The 20,858-nt window shown below is 42.9% G+C and overlaps 1 protein-coding gene across 2 annotated transcripts in view; it reads right to left on the bottom strand.

Annotated features, from left to right (window-relative positions):
- LOC118393651 (tetraspanin-4-like) overlaps nt 1-10,385 on the bottom strand; it is a 92,670-nt gene extending 82,285 nt beyond the window's left edge. Inside the window, exon 1 of one of the 2 annotated variants that reach the window (XM_035786547.2) lies at nt 8,730-10,385. In XM_035786547.2, the coding sequence (XP_035642440.1) occupies nt 8,730-9,056 (327 nt within the window). In that variant the 5' untranslated portion in view covers nt 9,057-10,385. The remainder of the gene's footprint in view (nt 1-8,729) is intronic. The other variant, XM_035786545.2, reaches the window with a different exon arrangement.
- Nucleotides 10,386-20,858: the final 10,473 nt, after the last annotated feature.

Below are 20,858 nucleotides of genomic sequence, written 5' to 3'. Positions count from 1 at the left end.
GCAAGTGTAGCAAAATGCTTGTGCTTCTAGTTCCGACAATGCAGTAATAACCAACGAGTAGTCTAACCTAACAATTTCACAACAACTACCTTATACACACAAGTGTAAAGGGATGAAGAATATGTACATAAAGATAAATTAATGAGTGATGGTACAGAACGGCATAGGCAAGATGCAGTAGATGGTATCGAGTACAGTATATACATATGAGATGAGTAATGTAGGGTATGTAAACATTATATTAAGTGGCATTGTTTAAAGTGGCTAGTGATTTTTTTACACCAATTTTTTAATTATTAAAGTGGCTGGAGTTGAGTCAGTATGTTGGCAGCAGCCACTCAATGTTAGTGGTGGCTGGTTAACAGTCTGATGGCCTTGAGACAGAAGCTGTTTTTCAGTCTCTCGGTCCCTGCTTTGATGCACCTGCACTGACCTCGCCTTCTGGATGATAGAGAGGTGAACAGGTAGTGGCTCGGGTGGTTGTTATCCTTGATGATCTTTATGGCCATCCTGTGACATCGGGTGGTGTAGGTGTCCTGGAGGGCAGGTAGTTTGCACCCGGTGATGCGTTGTGTAGACCTCACTACCCTCTGGAGAGCCTTACGGTTGTGGGCGGAGCAGTTGACGTACCAAGCGGTGATACAGCCCGACAGGGTGCCTTCAATTGTGCATCTGTAGAAGTTTGTGAGTGATTTTGGTGACAAGCCAAATTTCTTCAGCCTCCTGAGGTTGAAGAGGTGCTGCTGAGCCTTCTTCACCACGCTGTCTGTGTGGGTGGACCAATTCAGTTTGTCCGTGATGTGTACGCCGAGGAACTTAAAACTTACTACCCTCTCCACTACTGTCCCGTTGATGTGAATAGGGGGATGGCTCCCTCTGCTGTTGCCTGAAGTCCACGATCATCTCCTTTGTTTTGTTGGCGTTGAGTGGGAGGTTATTTTCCTGACACCACACTCCGAGGGCCCTCACCTCCTCCCTGTAGGCCGTCTCATCGTTGTTTCTAATCAGGCCTACCACTGTAGTGTCGTCCGCAAACTTGATGATTGAGTTGGAGGCGTGCATGACCACGCAGTCGTGGGTGAACAGGGAGTACAGGAGAGGGCTCAGAACGCACCCTTGTGGGGATCAGCGGGGTGGAGATGTTGTTACCTACACTACTCACCTGGAGGCGGCCCGTCAGGAAGTCCAGTACCCAGTTGCACAGGGCGGGTGAGCTTGATAACGAGTTTGTAGGGTACTATGGTGTTAAATGCTGAGCTGTAGTCGATGAGCAGCATTCTCACATAGGTATTCCCCTTGTCCAGATGGGTTAGGGCAGTGTGCAGTGTGGTTGTGCGATTGCGTCGTCTGTGGATCTATTGGGGTGGTAAGCAAATTGGAGTGGGTCTAGGGTGTCAGGTAGGGTGGAGGTGATATGGTCCTTGACTAGTCTCAAAGCACTTCATGATGACGGAAGTGAGTGCTAGGGGAGGTAGGCGTTTAGCTCAGTTACCTTAGCTTTCTTGGAAACAGGAACAATGGTGGCCCTCTTGAAGCATGTGGGAACAACAGCCTGGGATAGGGATTGATTGAATATGTCCATAAACACACCAGCCAGCTGGTCTGCGCGTGCTCTGAGGGCGCGGCTGGGAATGCCGTCTGGGCCTGCAGCCTTGCGAGGGTTAACATGTTTTAATGTTTTACTCACGGTGGCCACAGTGAAGGAGAGTCCGCAGGTTTTGGTAGCGGGCCGTGTCAGTGGCACTGTATTGTCCTCAATGCGAGCAAAGAAGTTGTTTAGTCTGTCTGGGAGCAAGACATCCTGGTCTGCGACGGGGCTGGTTTTCTTTTTGTAATCAGTGATTGACTGTAGACCCTGCCACATACCTCGTGTCTGAGCCGTTGAATTGCGACTCTACTTTGTCTCTATACTGGCGCTAAGCTTGTTTGATTGCCTTGTGGAGGGAATAGCTACACTGTTTGTATTCGGTCATGTTTCCGGTCCCCTTGCCCTGATTAAAAGCAGTGGTTTGCACTTTCAGTTTTGCACGAATGCTGCCATCAATCCACGGTTTCTGGTTTGAGAATGTTTTAATAGTTGCTGTGGGTACGACATTGCTGAAGCACTTGCTCATAAACTCGCTCACAGAATCAGCGTATTCATCAATGTTGTTTGACACAATGCGGAAACATATCCCAATCCACGTGATCGAAGCAATCTTGAAGCGTGGAATCAGATTAGTCGGACCAGCGTTGAACAGACCTGAGCGCAGGAGCTTCCCGTTTTAGTTCCTGTCTATAGGCTGGAAGCAAGCAAATGGAGTCGTGGTCAGCTTTTCCGAAAGGCGGGCGGGGAGGGCCTTATATGCGTCGCGGAAGTTAGAATAACAATGATTCAGGGTTTTACCAGCCCTGGTTGCACAATCGATATGCTGATAGAATTCAGAGAGTCTTGTTTTCAGATGAGTTAAAATCCCCAGCTACAATGAATGCAGCCTCAGGATATGTGGTTTCCAGTTTACATAGTCAAATAAAGTTGGTTTAGGGCCATCGAGGTGTCTGCTTGGGGGGGAATATATGCGGCTGTGATTATAATCGAAGAGAATTCTCTTGGTAGATAATGCAGTCGACATTTTATTGTGAGGAATTCTTAGTCAGGTGAACAGAAGGACTTGAGTTCCTGTATGTTGTTATGATCACACCACGTCTCGTTAATTAATCATAAGGCATCCCCCCCGCCCCTCTTCTTCCCAGAAAGATGCTTGTTTCTGTCGGCGCGATTCGTGAAGAAACCAGTTGGCTGTACCGACTCCGATAGCATGTCTCGAGTGAGCCATGTTTCAGTGAAGCAAAGAACGTTACAGTCTCTGATGTCTCTCTGGAATCCTAACCTTGCTCGGAATTTATCAACCTTGTTGTCAAGAGACATATGGACATTGGCGAGTAGTATGCTCGGGTGCGGTGCGCGATGTGCCCGTCTCCGGAGTCTGATCAGAAGACCGCTTTTTGTCTGCCCCTTTTCATGTTGTGGGGGCGCTTTGCTGTAGGAGGGACTGGTGCACTTCACAAAAATGGATGGCATCAATAGGAAGCAAAATTATGTGGATATATTGAAGCAACATCTCAAGACATCAGTCAGGAAGTATAAACTTGGTCTGGGGGGAATGGACCTAGCCCTCACCCTCCGATCCAACTGGTCCCAGAACAATTTAAAGGCACTACTACCAAATACTAATTGAGTGTATATAAACTTCTGACCCTCTGGGAATGTGATGAAAGAAAGAAATGCTGAAATAAATCACTACTATTACTCTGCCATTTCACATTCTTAAAATAAAGTGGTGATCCTAACTGACCTAAGACAGGGAATTTGTACTATGATTAAATGTCAGGAATTGTGAAAAACTGAGTTTAAATGTCTTTGGCTAATGTGTATTGTCGTGGAAATTTCCTCTATTTACCAAATCATGGGAGCAAACACACACACACACACACACACACACACACACACACACACATCAGAGTTAGTTATAAAAGTCCATCTTTAATTATATGAGCTCTATCAAAATCCTGTGACTCAGATAAATTCAGTGTCTCCCAGTGAATTCTCCGAGAGCCCCCTTACAATGCAACTGAGTTTCTTTTAATAGCAAAGACACACATAGTCAGACAGCATAGACATAATTCATCGTTCAGCTTTGTCTTCTTTCCCAAACCCCAGAACCATAAACCAATTCCTCCATATCAACAGGCATATATCAAATTGTCATTTAGATACAACCCACTCTAAATACAAACTCCTGGACAAACTCACAGAGAGGAGGGTGAGGCTATAGGTTAAGATAGAAACAACATAAGAGGGAGCATAGAATGATTCCAGACACTGCAATCCTTCTTTCCCCACTAGAAAAGGTAGGGAGTAAAAGATATGTTTACACATGATGACACTTTGACCTCTCCCCTCTCAGCGGCCCATGCAACTTAGTTTTGACATAGAACAGATTACCAACAAATTCTGAACCTCACCACAGAATTACACAAAAATCGCATTCTGATGAGAAGTAACTTACACACATTTGATGAATATTAAACATCTTACAAATGTTACCAACAAATTCTGATCCTTCCACGACAGTATGTAAACATCCAACTTCAACTGTATATGCCTTAATTACCTCAAACCCCTGCACATCGACTCGCTACTGGTACCCCTTGTACATAGGCAAATTATCATCACTCATTGTGTATTTATTATTATGTGTTGTTACTTTTCTATTATTTCTCTATTTTCCCCCTCTGCATTTTTGGGAAAAGCCTGTAAGTAAGCATTTTACTGTTCGTCTCCACCTGTTGTTTACAAAGCATGTGACAAATAAAATTTAATGACAACACCAAGCAGCCATTGCAAATGTGCCCATGAGTTGACCAGTCAATTTGCCAGAGTTAGAGGTTCCAAGCCTGTTTTATTCATTCTGGTTTCTATGCCTATGAGATACCGGAATGAATACACCTGTGAAGTGGAGAATGGTGCTGTTCCAGGTGGTCTACATAGCAGTCACACTGCATGCAGTCACCAATTATTGCATGACATGTTACTGATGGCGTTCCACAACATCACACTGCCATCATTCGGCTAGCTAAAGTTAGTTGCAAAGTTCGGCTGAAAGGTTTTGCCACCAGCTCCTCCTTGGTTGGTTTTTCAACCGGGGCGATGTTGGGAGGTGGGTCTAGTGTGTCAACTTTGAAGTCTGGGTCTTTGTATATGATCCGTTTATCTTCCCGCCGCTTGACAGCCTGTTGGACCAATCAGGTTCTAAAGTTGAATGCCTTCTGTTCAGACACTCTTCTCTACCCAGTCCTTGGCGTTATGTTATCCTAGCCTACTACCTATCCTGTCAATCTGCCTATGGTAGCAGAATGACGAGGAGGGCATTTTCTGAGAAACTGACCAAAATGCACCTCCAACAACACCTAAAACCACACATAATTTTGCCCAAAAACAAATGAAAATTTCCCTCAACCAGTGGCAAATTGACTTTTTAGGTGAGCACTGATGCTGCCCTGTGATAAGCAGTGCCCACTTTGTCAAAGGCAGGGGTGCAAAATACTTAGCATGTCCATTCCAGTGTTGCCTGACCCCTCCTGTCTCAGCCTCCAGTATTTATGCTGCAGTAGTTTATGTGTCGGGGGGCTAGGGTCAGTTTGTTATATCTGGAGTACTTCTACTGTCCTATTCGGTGTCCTGTGTGAATTTAAGTGTGCTCTCTCTAATTCTCTCTTTCTCTATCTCGGAGGACCTGAGCCCTAGGACCATGCCTCAGGACTACCTGACATGATGACTCCTTGCTGTCCCCAGTCCACCTGGCCGTGCTGCTGCTCCAGTTTCAACTGTTCTGCCTTATTGTTATTGGACCATGCGGGTCATTTATGAACATTTTAACATCTTGGCCATGTTCTGTTATAATCTCCACCCGGCACAGCCAGAAGAGGACTGGCCACCCCACATAGCCTGGTTCCTCTCTAGGTTTCTTCCTAGGTTTTGGCCTTTCTAGGGAGTTCTTCCTAGACCCACCGTGCTTCTACACCTGCATTGCTTGCTGTTTGGGATTTTAGGCTGGGTTTCTGTACAGCACTTTGAGATATCAGCTGAAGTACGAAGGGCTATATAAATAAATAGCGCGCCTCCAGGGTGCTGATGGAGAGATGAATCACTCCGGCGCTCCACAAACGTTCCGCCCAAAAAATATATCTAAACTCAGCAAAAAAAAGAAACTTCCTTTTTTCAGGACCCTGTCTTTCAAAGATAATTCGTAAAAATCCAAATAGCTTCACAGATCTTCATTGTAAAGGGTTTAAACTCTGTTTCCCATGCTTGTTCAATGAACCATAAACAATTCATGAATATGTACCTGTGGAGCGGTAGTTAAGACACGAACAGCTTACAGACGGTAGGCAATTAAGGTCACAGTTATGAAAATGTAGGACACTAAAGAGGCCTTTCTATTGACTATAAAAAACACCAAAAGAAAGATGCCCAGGGTCCCTGCTCATCTGTGTGAACGTGTCTTAGGCATGCTGCAAGGAGGCATGAGGACTGCAGATGTGGCCAGGGCAATAAATTGCAATGTCCGTACTGTGAGACGCCTAAGACAGTGCTACAGGACGGACAGCTGGAGTGGCAGACCATATGTAACAACACCTGCACAGGATCGGTACACACGAACATCACACCTGCGGGATAGGTACAGGATGGCAACAACAACTGCCCGAGTTACACCAGGAATGCACAATCCCTCCATCAGTTCTCAGACTGTCTGCAATAGGCTGAGAGGCTGGACTGAGGGCTTGTAGGCCTGTTGTAAGGCAGGTCCTCACCAGACATCAACGGCAATAACGTCATCTATGGGCACAAACCCACCATCGCTGGAACAGACAGAACTGTCAAAAAGTGCTCTTCACTGACGAGTCGCGGTTATGTCTCACCACGGGTGATGGTCGGATTCGCGTTTATTGACAAAGGAATGAGTTTTACACCGAGGCCTGTACTCTGGAGCGGGATCGATTTGGAGGTTGTCTGGGGCATGTGTCACAGCATCATCGGACTGAGCTTGTTGTCATTGCAGGTATTCTCAACGCTGTGCGTTGCAGGGAAGACATTCTCCTCCATCATGTGGTACTCTTCCTGCAGGCTCATCCTGACATGACCCTCCAGCATGACAATGCCACCAGCCATACTGCTTGTTCTGTGCCAGATTTCCTGCAAGACAGGAATGTCAGTGTTCTGCCACGGCCAGCGAAGAGCCCGGATCTCAATCCCATTGAGCACATCTGGGACCTGTTGGATCGGAGGGTGAGGGCTAGGGCCATTCCCCCCAGAAATGTCTGGGAACTTTCAGGTGCCTTGGTGGAAGAGTGGGGTAACAACTTACAGCAAGAACTGGCAAATCTGGTGCAATCCACGAGGAGGAGATGCACTGCAGCACTTAATGCAGCTGGTGGCCACACCAGATACTGACTGTCACTTTTGATTTTGACCTCCCCTTTATTCAGGGACACATTATTCCATTTGTTCGTCACATGTCTGTGGAACTTGTTCAGTTTATGTCTGTTGTTCAATCTTATGTTCATACAAATATTTACGCATGTTAAGTTTGCTGAAAATAAACGCAGTTGACAGTGAGAGGACATTCCATTTTTTACTGAGTTTATAATAAATCATGTAGCAGATATAAGATAGGTGAGTTTTCTGTAGCCTACAGGCTGGACATAAAATGTATGACAATGTAAGATGGACACTTTTTACATCATGCAGGTTTTTCTGATCAAATAGCCAAACCTAAATGACACCCAATCAAATAAAAACTGCGGCGTCATGTTAGCAAACAACATATCCTAAAAACAGGACAGATCAAAGTAAAATGGTCAATACGGAATGGACAATCACAAGTGTTGTCCAGGAGTTTCATCCCATTGTCATGATCAGTGGTTTCAAGTTTTTATCCGTACATTTTTGACAAACTGTTCATAGCTTAAATAGCCAAATTGATTAGTTACAGGAATCCGGACTAAAAAAAGCCAAATGTAATGGTCTGTTTAACAAAATGGTGGCCACATGGATAGGCATCTGTGAAGGCTCCTCAGAGGAGGAAGGGGAGGACCATCCTCTTCAGTGAATTTCAGAAAATAAATGGGCCTAGGCCTATACAACATAAAATATTACAGACTGATTAGCTGTATTGATGATGGCACAATATGTTTACATTTCGGTAATTTAGCTGACATTCTTATGCAGGGCGACTAACAGGAGCAGATAAAATTAAGTGCACCAAACATTCCTGTCATTTAGCTCCAGACTTTTAAACAGGCAACTATTTCCAACTGAAGAGCTCTGCCTGTTTCATCTTATAAGAAGCATAAATATCTTAACGCTGTCTGAAGAGGTAAAAAGCATACCCCATAACAAGTGATCATTTTGTTTGCCAGCATGTATTGCCCATGACACCACCCCCCCCCCGCTGCTAATCACAAATACATTGACCCCTTTCTGGCAGCAGGTTATAGCAGATTTTCTTTTAAAGGGTCTGGAGGTCACTGGCTCCCAGGAAGGAGTGGGCCTTGGCAGTGATTGCTTTCCAATGTACAATACCTAATTTTATTACAAAAGAGGACAGGCGCGTTCAATTGGTCAAAGGGGACCATAGAATCAGGATGCTATAGAGACCCCAATTCCTAGAGCATGCAGAGAAAAGGATAAAGGAAGGTCATGAAGGGCGAGTATAGATATAATGCCAAAGAAGAGATAGACATCTGTGAATTTGAAGATTAACGGTCACGTTTGACAAGCCGTGCAGGCGTCAAAAAAGAGTGGTGAGGGGACGGATGCTATCGCCGTGAGACAGACACAATCAAACAGACACAGTCAAGAGCCCACAAGTGTAAAAAGAGTAAGAGATAACCACTTTTGCAAAAGAGTAAGATAGATGTGATAATGAATTAGAGTGCAAATATTTCAATACAGTGATACCCGCGATACAAACAGGTTTGCGCATGCACAGGCTGAACACAAACAGGCAGAAATATACCCACATAGAAATACAGAAACTGAACTTAATGAAGCACACCCACACAATCACTCATATAACACCCAGACAGACAGAGACAAAAGACAGACAGACCTCACAAAGACTTGCCACATCTCAAAACATCCCCACCACACACACACACTCCAAATGCCAAAAAGCTGGACTCACCCAGAAGAGGAGGTTGAAGAAGACCATACCATAGCGCAGGCTCCTCATGCAGCCCTCAGCCATCCTGCAGCGCCGTAGCTCTAGGAGGAAGATGAAGGAGAGGTCCAGGTAAAACACCACATACTTCTTCCCCTGCGAGGTGCTGTAGCGGCCTTTAGCCGCCTGCGGACCTGGCGCTGTGTGGAAGCCGAATGCAAAGGGCGGACGTTTATACTCGTACTCGCCACTGTAGCTGTGGAAACCCGAGTTGAAGGGTGGCGTCTCGGGCTTGCTGTCCAGTGAGGGACTGCGCCGGTAAGGCGTCTCGTCCGTGCTCGAGCGCCGCATGGACCAACCTGAGACGCTAGCAACAGCCAAAGTTTTATTTCAACCCCCTCAAGAGCTTCAAGAGGTCTTTGAGAGCACACACAAAAAAAGTCACTTAAGACCTAAACAGAGACACAAAGTACAAATAGCGTGTCCTCAGGAGACAAATGTGCATAGTTGTGGTGCCAGTAATGTGGAATAGCACCTGTTCCAAATAGTTTCTAAGCAAACCAGCCTACAGTGTTTTCACCACAGAAACTGAAGCGTGATTAGGCATGCAGTCCAACTGTGCCCCTGCAGTGATAGACCAGCTAAGATTAAAACACATCACCTCAAATTCGTCTGTGAACGATGTCTTGTCATCTGTGGTTATCCAGAGTGCCTTCATTCGTAATCCTACACATGTATATTCCCGTTTTAACGTTGCTTAATCCTACAACACCTGTTCATTATATGTCCCTTTCCTGAATCCCACAACTACACTTGTCTATCACAAAGAAGCTCTAGTTTTTCCAATTCCTGCTAATCTCAGGTGAATCGGACACACATAATTGCAAGAGCGCTTTGGCACTTCCAGAACTGCTCTCATCTGATCGGTTGGCTGAGTGACACGTCACACCTGGTGCCATTAGAAATTCCGGAGCAGGTGCGCTCTGGCAGGGAAAACAGTCACTCTTGACAACAACAACAGGGTTTTAGCCAATCAGTCTCTTTTACACCAGAACCACTTCTCCATTAAGACCGCACGCTGGTACTACATCCAGTTGGAATTGATTCTGAATGTTCAGCAGTGTCCATTGTCTTGGCTCCACTTTCCCTCACATGCAGAAAAGTTAAAAGGAGAGAAGATGTGCAGACCAAGAGACAACACTGAGGTGAATGCGTGGGGATGAGTGAAAGGAAAAGATACGTGAGAAAAGGATAGGTAACTGAAATGAGGAGAGAATTCATTGGTTTCCTTTAGGTGAGCGCTCTACCACTTTCCTTGCCTGGTTTTCCTGTTCGTCCTGGTTCGTTCTCTCTTTCTCCTCTCTAACTCCCCCTTTCTGCTTTTCCTCTGTTCCCCTTCCCGCAGCTGCTGTTTCGCAGGTCTACCTGCTACTTGCCTCACTCCTTCTTCACCTCTGTCTCCCTCCCTTTCTGTATATCAGTTTCACAGTCCAGCCAGTAGAGCTTTGCATTCAGGTTCCCTCTCCTCTTCTCTCCCTCCCTTCTGTGCACCCCTTTTGTTTGTTTTCTCCTCTTCCTCTCTAGGTGGGTAACTAGAGTGAAGTATCTGCCAGGGTCATTTCCAGAAGAAGAGAGAGACACCTTCCTTGGATGAGGGAAGAAGAAAAAAAGACTGCAGTGTTATAGCAACCGTCCAGCTCCCTCTCGCTCTCGCTCTCCCTCCCACCCTCCCTCTCTTTCTCTCGCTTACTGTCTCTCATTCACTCACACTATTTCAGCACTCCCCCCTCTACTCCTTGGTAACTGTCCTCAAATCCTGACAGTGAGATGGGTTGGAGCAGTCATTCACAGCCTATAGCCACACCCTACTACAGAGCTGAGCCAATCCGCTTCCTGCGTCCCATCCTCCCTCGCACCACACACTGTTCCTCCCTCTCCCTCGCTCTCTCTCTCTGACATACACAAACACGTGAGCATCAACCCCACACAAAAGAGGACCTGCTCCTTGGTTAACATACTAGAAAGATGCTAGTTCTCCATCTCCCTTTCTCTCTCCCTCCCTCCCTCTCTCGCCATCTCATTCCACATTCTAAGGTTTGTTCTCTCACTCGAACCTACGCTCTATAGATGCTTGACTACAGTCATGTTTTCTACCTCTATCCCCCCGACAGGAACAAACATACCCACACATTGCAGCTAGAATCCCATGCTGCAAGCAACTCTCCCTAGATATACATATGCTATAAACAAAATAACACGCTCCGCAACTCTGTGACCATCTGGTTCAAAACAATGAATGGTAACGAAGGTTTCAACAAGGCTTGAACAACAAAAAAGGTCAACTATGATTGAACTTGTATTTTTCCCCCTCGCCAAGATGCCAGTAGCAGAATATTGAACTTTCAGTTTGTTCTTAGATGCATGTACATGTTAGGCTTATTGGTAACTCAATGCCTTGCAGTCTATCATTGTTTATTGCTTGCTAATGATGTTTGGTAATTGTGTGGACCATCTAAAAACAGCATTTGTATTGATATTAAATTAAATCCTATACTGTATAATATACCTATTCAAAATCGTTTCCCCATATACCTCACATATTGCTGAACATACAAAATAAGGAATGTAGCACAGTTCCCTGTAGATATGCGTATCAGTCCATCAGGCTTACAGCATAATCTCTCTTCTACAGGCTTAGGGAACCATGCCTGGTAGCCCCATTTTAAAGAAAAAACAAGCAATGATAAACTACATTATGACAATTTAACGATTCATTAAAATAGCAGTGGAGGCTGGTCCAGGTAGGAAGGAGGAAACGGACCTCTTGTGAATTTGGGAAGAATACATCAAACATATTCAGACAACAATATGGATAATTTAATGTAAATACTATACACACAGACACAAGGCTCAGCAGGTTGTGAAATGCACTATACGTACAAAGCCACCTTCAATAAACAGACAAAGTGACCAAGAAATGCAATAGTCTTAAAGTAGGGGAGAAGACGGAGGCTACATTCTAATTTTTTTTTAAACATTTTTTTTAATTTTACCTTTATTTAACTAGGCAAGTCAGTTAAGAACAAATTCTTATTTTCAATGACGGCCTAGGAACAGTGGGTTAAGTGCCTGTTCAAGGGCAGAACGACAGATTTTGTACCTTGTCAGCTCGGGGGTTTGAACTTGCAACCTTCCGGTTACTAGACCAACGCTCTAACCACTAGGCTACCCTGCCGCCCCTAATGTAGTCATCATAGGCTAGCAGACCCCCTGCGTCCAAGACAAGGACTCTTAATAGAGAAGGAGGAGTCCCTACCACTGGGACGTGACATTCATATTTTGTCAAGTGAACTAATGATAATGGTTGTGGAGGGACATCAATACTTTCATGCAGAGAACAAGTCAATGGCATGCTAGATCAATGTCAATGATCAACGTTTGAATATTGAGAGCAGGACTGTCTCAATAGGATGTAGATCAGTGGTTCCAAACTGTGGGTCCAAAATATTCCTTAAATGTCAACATTTTCAAGCCACGATTCATTTATTTTCCTACATTTTCTATTTCCATTGCCTGGGTTTTTCAGCTGCACAAAAAAAATTGAAAATATGTATTGTGTTTTATTTTGGAAGGAGGCAGGGGAAAATGTGGACTTTCTACACAGAGGGGATCAGTACAATTACCAGATATCAAACACTGTGCAATCCCAGTAACAGAAACCAAGAGAAAAACAATGGTGTGCCCCTCTGAAGAGCAACGGTAGATTACCTCTCCTAGTGTGAAACGACAAAGGAAATGGAACTTTAATAATTCATCATATCTACCGCTAAGCCTCCACACACAACCTCCATATAATTCATTTTTATTTGATTTGCAGTCATACCGGGCAGTGTGTATCTAAACACAGTTCCACACAGTCCACACTTATATCCACACTGGGTGGCATTCAATCAAACTCACACTGCAGGAAAACCCTGTACTGCCCTAAATGGATTTAACAAAACGTGGATCCAGCACCCAACTTTCTTTAAAGAGTAATTTTTAAGTGAGCACATTGTCTATTATCTCATCTTAATTACAGCTATAGTGATACAAACATCAAAACATAACATCGGTCTCGGCCCTAAATAAACTAGAGTGATATGTGAGAAGGCACCTGCCATCCATCCATTACAATTCTCAGCCCGGGGACCGTGTCAATAGATGCCAGCCTGATGCTGAACTCTTCACACCTAACAGCCCCTGTGAAAACCTATTCACCCGCCATAATCACGATGTACGCATATCTATCAGATCTCTCAGTGATGTTATGAGCATAATCTATCTTCACTAACATATCAGATTTCTCCCGTTATAGGATAATAATATTCTCCACTCAATATCTACGCAGAGTCGAGGAATGCTTTCTTTATGCATCAGCACATGCAGATTACAAACATGATTGAGAATTAGTGCGTTTGTAATGAATGGGTGTTGAGACAGAGAAAAAGGTGTATGTGAGACTGACACAGACACAAAACTGGGGTTAGGGAGGTGTTGGCTCATCACAAGTCTAATCCCACAGCCTTTGTCTCCCGGGGATTTAGATGAGATTGGTGGGGAAAATCCCCTTAGAGGACAGGGTGTAAGGATTGCAGGACATAATCCATCAATCGCACATACACTCATAGACCCCCCCCCTCCACACACAATTTAAGAAAAAACTGACAATGTTTGTTTGACCCCCTACCAAACAGACCCATTTTTACCACAATCCTGTGACAAGTGGTAGTAGTGGTGTGCAGATTTGGGTGGGTGTTTATTTGAATAAAACCATTGAATATACATCAAAAATAAATATATTATTAATTTGTTTTGGCCTAAGTCCTAAGAAACACTATAAGACTAATACAATTTATTTTTAAAACTACACATATGTTGTAGTAAGGATAAAATATAAATAATATTATATTTTTGAAACAGAGCCCAAGCCCATGCTTTTTATTTATTTATCCATGTTCATCTCTTTCTTACCCACTTTGTTAGGGTGCAGACGTAGGGTCTTACGTTGAGCGTATCTTAAATAATAGCAATCCTATTTTCAAAAGCATGCAAGTCTCGTGTAAATATTTCACAACCTCCGCATAGGAAGCTTGTGTAGTTGCATACATGCGATTGAGCAAAATAAAAGGCCTACATTTGATTTGGGCAACATTATTGCATGCTGAATGTTTCTGATCAGTTATAGATGGGCAAACGAATAAATGAGCTATACAACCCCCACTTATTTCCGCATCCAGAAACCAATTAACCAAATCGCCGATACAGACAGAGATTCAGTGAAACAAAATCACATTTATTGAAACAAGTCAATGAGCAAACGTAGATCTAGGCTACTAAGCGACTGCAAGTGAAGAGCAACATAATCCACTTGCTAAACTGCATAACATGCTGGCAAAATGTTCAAATAGATGAGCCAACTAGACAAGATGATCATGAGCAGCACTCACCTCAATTTAGATAACATTTCCCCAGACTATTTGTTGCCTAACCAATACGAAAACAAAGATTCAGTGAAAAACAAAATCTGACATTGATTTATCAAGAGGAGTCAAAGGAGTCAATCAAAACGGTGCTGAAATTATCATCTAGTTGACCACACGCAGGTATGGCTTCAAATGTATTACAATGATTGGATGAGTCTCAATAAATGCCTTCAACTGAAATAGCCTACTTTATTCCAATATGTTCTTCATTCAGTGATATTTATTCCCACAATAATTCTTTATGGATCCATCCAGTTGTGGTTAAGAAAACATTACATGCTTAGTGGTAGGGTATGTGAAGAAGAGTGACATTCCTTGCAAAGTTTAGAACTGGCAGGAGGATGGTATATTGTGCTGCCTAGCAACCATCAAGAGTTTCATTAAGAGCGTAGTGCGTGCCAATGCCGCCTCAGTATCCAGATGCCTTAAACCATAGGCAGAAGTTTACTGAATTGATTACTAGATCATTAGGTGGAAATTACAGTTTCGGCTTTGATACAGGTGTTGTATTAGTCTATAAATAAATCTCTGCCAAAATGTGTCATCTCTCCCATTTCCTATTCGACTAGTAGTCGTTCTGAAATGTTAATTGCTTGCCTACATTTTACTCCCTCCTGACTAGTGACAAAATTAAGGAAATTAGAAGCCGAAAATCTCCCCTCCCTTCTATTTTGGGACTGCAAGGCCTGGCACACTTCAGAATCATTTTTGGTAGCTCAAACTCAGGTTGACCAGTTGTGTGTGTCATAGAAAATATTTGACTCTGGCATCAAAATTAAGGAAATTAGAAGGGGGAGGAGAATTTCGGACACCCCCCCCCCTTCTAATTTCCTTAATTTTGTCACTAGAGTCAAATACTTTCTATGGCACACGTCAGAGTCAAATACTTTCTATGGCACACGTCAGAGTCAAATACTTTCAATAGAACAAACTTAATGTCAGGATAGGCAACAGAAATCAATAATGAATTTATGTGTGTTATATTTAACATAGAGGAGAGAGTCAAATGTAGGCAAGCAATAAACATTTCAGAACAACTACTAGTCAAGATATGGGAGAGATTGCTGAATTTTGGCAAAGAGATTTATTTATAGACAAATACACTTAAAACAAATAGCCAAACCGAAAACTGCAGACATTACTAGTGGCTGCCCCGCGATCAAAGGACACAAATAAAAAATGCTTTCTGCAACTAAAATTCAAATGTATGCTAAACTGACAACGGAGAGAAGAGCAGAAATCTCAACTAACAAGCAAGTTGCAGCAATGAAGAATAGAGTGTGTGCGCGTTCACGCGAAGGGGAGATTTTCGCGGCACAACACCTGCAATTACATTTCAGTTATAAGGAAAAATCGGGAAAAAAGTTGGCGGTATGGTAAAGTTGGCGAAAAAATGTCGTAGTATGAAAGGGATATTACACACATGCAGCAAGCAAAAAAATCACAACGTACATAGCACACATCTAAGCATGCACACAGCCCCACACAAGCCACTGGGCTTACTTACTGTATGCACATCATGGCGTTAACACAGTATAGCGGGTGAATAACGGTGAAGGGATTGCATTCGCATTATGAGTAATCTTGTCACTAGATTTCTCAGACAGGTGGCTGGCTGTGCGTTGGCGAGCTCCAGGAAATTTGATTAAGAGGGTAAAAGAGAGCAGTAAATGCGGAGAGTATTGGGGGCACAAGTCGGGTCAGGTCAGCGGACCGGTGTGTGTGTGTGTTCACCGTGCATATCAGGCACGTGCCCGACTTTGTCGGTTTATTTTTCCAAGTATCACTCATTACCCCCACGTTAGATTGCACTAGATAGTTCAGCAGACGCTACACTGTCTTATATTTCTCTCGAATTCACTGGTAATGGTTTCCCAGTCCCCAAGGGCATCGATTCATCCACTTAACCTGGCACCACAAAGAATGAGAACCAATATGCTGTTGTTTGATTACGGTAGCTACTAGCTTAGAGCAAACCTTTCCTGTAGCACACAGTGTTGCTTCTGAGCTAAGGCTAAACAATAGGACCAATGGCATAGGTCTACACTCTTAGAATATATCATTTTTTTGTTGGTTATTTTGGTTCCTCTGTGGAAAGGGTTCTACTATACATGAAACCCAAAAGGGTTCTTCTATGGGGACAGCCAAATACCTATTTTAGGTTGTAGATAGCCCCAATCAAACTCACTGCAGGTGAAGCGCAACTGTGGTAAAGCTGGCCTCATCATAGTCAGTGCAAGTTTAGAGACATTGCACATACACAGTTGAAACAGTTAAGTGAGAAATGCAGAGTTCCTCTGAGGTTCTCACCATATAGAATTAATAATCATACACATATAATTAGTAATTCTATTTCTAATGGTTCACATCCCCGCTGTGGGAACATAAGAGTTCTGGTGCCATAACCGGGAAATCGTGTTTACTAGTTGAAACACACCGGCTGGTAAGTAATTCATGTTTGAAAATAAATAAATGATATGAGAGTCCTCTGCATATGCTCCCCCACACTTCCTAACAGACTGACTGGTCGAAACACACGTTTGTTTCGCAGTAGGGGCCTGATAGAAACCAGCCCTAATTATGTTCACTTCAGTTAGCGAGTGATGTTAAATCAATGTGGAAACCGATTGGATTTGAAAAAAGGGAATTTCATATTTTTTTCACCCAACTTTTTACCTAAATCAAATGACATAGAGAAATGTTTTGTTGATTTCACATTAGTTGACAACTCATGTCACGCGGGACTAGGGTGAGGAAGGAATCAGGCGCAGAGTTCCACTGGGGAAAGGTGCACTTTAGTGCGGCACAAAACAACAAGCCCAAAACACAAGGCGCGGACAGTAATGTGGACCACCCAAAACACAGAGTGCCAGGTCCAGAAACAAGAAGACCTCTACCTAACGCACACACGTAACATAAATACAATCCCGCACAAAACAAGGGGGGTTACACGTACTTTAAATAAGGAAGCCCATTAAGCACATACAACAGGACACAGGTGAAACTAATAAGACAAAACAAACAGACAACGAACGAAAAAGGGATCGGTGGCGGCTAGTAGGCCGGTGACGACGACCGCCGAGCACCGCCCGAACAGGCAGGAGAGCCAACTTCGGCGGAAGTCGTGACAACTCAACCATATGTAAAGCAAAACTAGACGTTGAACTGACGTCTGTGCCCAGTGGGTTGAATGTTTATTTAATGTACTAAAATGTTAATTAAACCAACACCGAAGTTGTTTGCTAAGTAGCAAAGAAATTGAAAGTGCTTAACTGTGGTGGTATATTCTGTGAACACCTAATTACCCAAATCATAATTACTGTTGAGGACTGTTTGCATGGAGAGAGAGGATGCTAATTAGTAGACCTACACAGAACCGTAGGCTAAATACTAAAATAATAATAATAATAATAGGATAGAAGTAAAATAGAGAGATAAGCACTCCAACAGATTGTGGGCCATTCCTCTACACACCTTTTCCAACAAACGTATATTACCATTTCAGTCATGTTGTCTTTACTCGTAAACATTTGTTTCTACACGCATGACTGTCGCTTTGGATAAAATAATCTGCTAAATGGTATACATTATATTTTATTATTTTGAAATAATACAAAAAAAGTGGGAAGTCCAACGTTGATCTTACCTCTTTGCACGGCAAGTCTATAGCTTGTGGGATAGCTAATATCTTTACAACCTGAGTTGCATTAAGGTACAAGCTGTCCAACATGACTCCAAACCAAAGATGTTAAACAGTAGTCCTACACAACAGTGGTGGCTGGGAGAGGTGGGGAGGCTGGCACCTTATTTAAATCAGTAGAACATTTGCTACAACAGAATGTTGATAGTCATATGTAAGAATGATGAGAAACCTACAGAGGGCATTATTACTGTATGCTGAATTTTGGTTTCCCAATTGCCTTATTTGTCTCAGGTCGGTCCATTTTTTTTTTTTACCCCAACCTGACTTGCTAATGTTCTGGTGACTGGTGAACAGAAATAGCAGGAACGAAAACTGGAGCAAAAATGAAAGTAGGTGAGAAAAGGGGAGTGTTAAGTAGAACACCTATTTATGTTTGGGGAATGAGATAAGAGGGTAATTGGGGGATGAGGGAACCAACTCTAGTAGTTGATGTAATGATAAAATGGTAAAACACTAAATAACTACCAAACACACACACACAATCCCTCAGTCTAGTCCATTCACACACGCTACCATGTTTCTTTCCAATTTTTGGATGAGTTGAGACACTTTCGTTTGACTAGCTTACCCACTGGTGGTCAATTTAAATACTGCATGTTCACAGAAATGTTACACTATATCTTAACAGTGGCAAAACTGCTGATGCAGTAAGTCCTTTGTGGCCTCAATCAGCTTTTAAATCAAATAGTCATAACCCCACTGTCACCCTGGAAGTAGACAATGTCAGCGTGAACACCAAATATATGTCTGTTTCATAAATAAATGTCCCCTGCCTCCCTCTCACAGCATAGGAACGCTTGACAGCCGGCAATGCATTATCCCTAACTGCATCTTCACTCTCTCCAAAGACATCAGGATGTGTAATTCAACTGCACAAAAACAAATGAGTCAGCCCACTACTGCAGGTTAACAATATTGAATCAGGCTAAGGTATTAAATGTTCGGAAAACAATTGGGAACACATACTGTAATACACATAGCAGAGAGAGAGAGACAGGTAGACAGAGGTAGAGAGAGCGAAAGGTCGACAGAGAGAGTCAGAGTAGGAGAGAGAATAGGGAGGAATGAGAGATGTTCCCTGGGACTTCACTTCAGCTTTGATCAGGCTCACTCTTTTTTCAAAAACAGAGGGAATACTTGATCTAGGAAAATCTATGACTGTGTGAACTGTGTCGCAAACTTCCCTAGAATGTATTTTTGAAATAAAGCAGAGATAGGGGAGGCTTCAGGATTGGACAACACATTCTTCCCGATTTCTGACAGATGTTGCCATGGCAACTAAACCCGGCCGAGCAAGTAAAACAGTACCTTGTGAACTTCTCAATGAGAGAGCGAGTCACTGTGGACTGTGACGTGGCAGACCATGCATGCTAATGATATAATGGAGGACCTTGTTAGGGGTGAAGCTAATAGAAGCAAATGCATTTACATAGGTTTCCATTTGGTTGATTGATTTGCTGCATTAGTGTGCTAATTTGTTCAACCATGGATCTCTATTTACCTCTCTGAAGACAGCAAATCACCATCTAGCAACTTCACAAGACGAAACCCCAATCCATGACTGGTGATCTGCATGTAGCCTACATGGAGTCCTGTGTGGCTCATTTGGAAAAGCTTGGTACTTGCTGAGTTATGATTGTGGGTTTGATTCCCACTGGGGCCACCCATATGAAAATGTACTGTAGACACACACTGCTATAAGTAATTTGGATAAAAGTGTCTGGTAATTGGCATACTGTATTTCATTTTCAATGCATTTGCAAAAATGTCTAAAAACATGTTATCACTTTGTCATTATGGGGTTTTGTGTGTAAATAGATGAGAAAAAAAATCTATTTAATCAATTGTGAATTCAGGCTGTAACAACACAATATTGAATAAGTCAAGGGGTATGAATACTTTCTGAAGGCACTGTATACCTTACATGCAACCCATGGACACTATGTAATGTGCATGTTAACAAAGTCTATTAAACTGAATAGCAGACTTCAGTTAACATTCTAGAAAAAATGAAATGAATGGATTCACATACAAGGCATAAATTGTAAGCTACATACAATACTGACATTAACAAAACATTAACAAAACAGAATTCTAGGCATTTAGAGTGCATTTGGATAGTATTCAGACCCCTTGATTATTACACATTTTGCTACACTAATGCCTTATTCTAAAATGGATTACATCGTTTTTCCCCCTCATCAATCTACACACAATACCACATAATGACAAAGTGAAAACAGCTTTGTAGAAATTGTTGGAAAAAATTAATCACATTTACATCAGCATTCAGACCCTTTACTCAGTACATGGTTGAAGCACCTTTGGCAGCGATTACTGCCTCGAGTCTTCTTGGGTATGACGCTACAAGCTTGGCACACCTGTATTTGAGGAGTTTCTCCCATTCTTCTCTGCAGATCATCTCAAGCTCTGTTAGGTTGGATGGGGAGCATGGCTCCCCACTTAATTTAACAGAGATTCAGAAAATCTGCAAGGAAAATTTTAAGAAAATCCCCAAATCCAGATGTGCAAAGCTGATACAGACATACCCAAAATGACTCAAAGCTGTAATCGCCTAAATGGTGCTTCTAGAAACAAACGAATTGGCTGCGCCCCTGCCCAGTCATGTGAAATCCATAGATTAGGGCCTAATTTATTTATTTAAAATAGTCTGGTTTCCCTCTATGAACTGTAACTCAGTAAAATCTTTGAAATTGTTGCATGTCGCGTTTATATTTTTGTTCAGTATAATATGCTTATGCTAACTAAGTGTGACAGACACTGGGAACTAATTGAGGATATAATTACATAAAACACCCTGAACTGAAATGGTTATTTGTTCAATGACGAAGTGTCATATTAGCTGCAGTGTGACATTTCAGCGGCATTTATAATATTTGCGAACTGGAGGAGAGCAGCGGGGAG

Source organism: Oncorhynchus keta, chromosome 14, assembly GCF_023373465.1.
Source record: "Oncorhynchus keta strain PuntledgeMale-10-30-2019 chromosome 14, Oket_V2, whole genome shotgun sequence".
Classification (NCBI taxonomy): domain Eukaryota; kingdom Metazoa; phylum Chordata; class Actinopteri; order Salmoniformes; family Salmonidae; genus Oncorhynchus; species Oncorhynchus keta.
The sequence above is the reverse complement of the archived record's forward strand: the minus strand, read 5'-3'. Positions and strand labels throughout refer to the sequence as shown.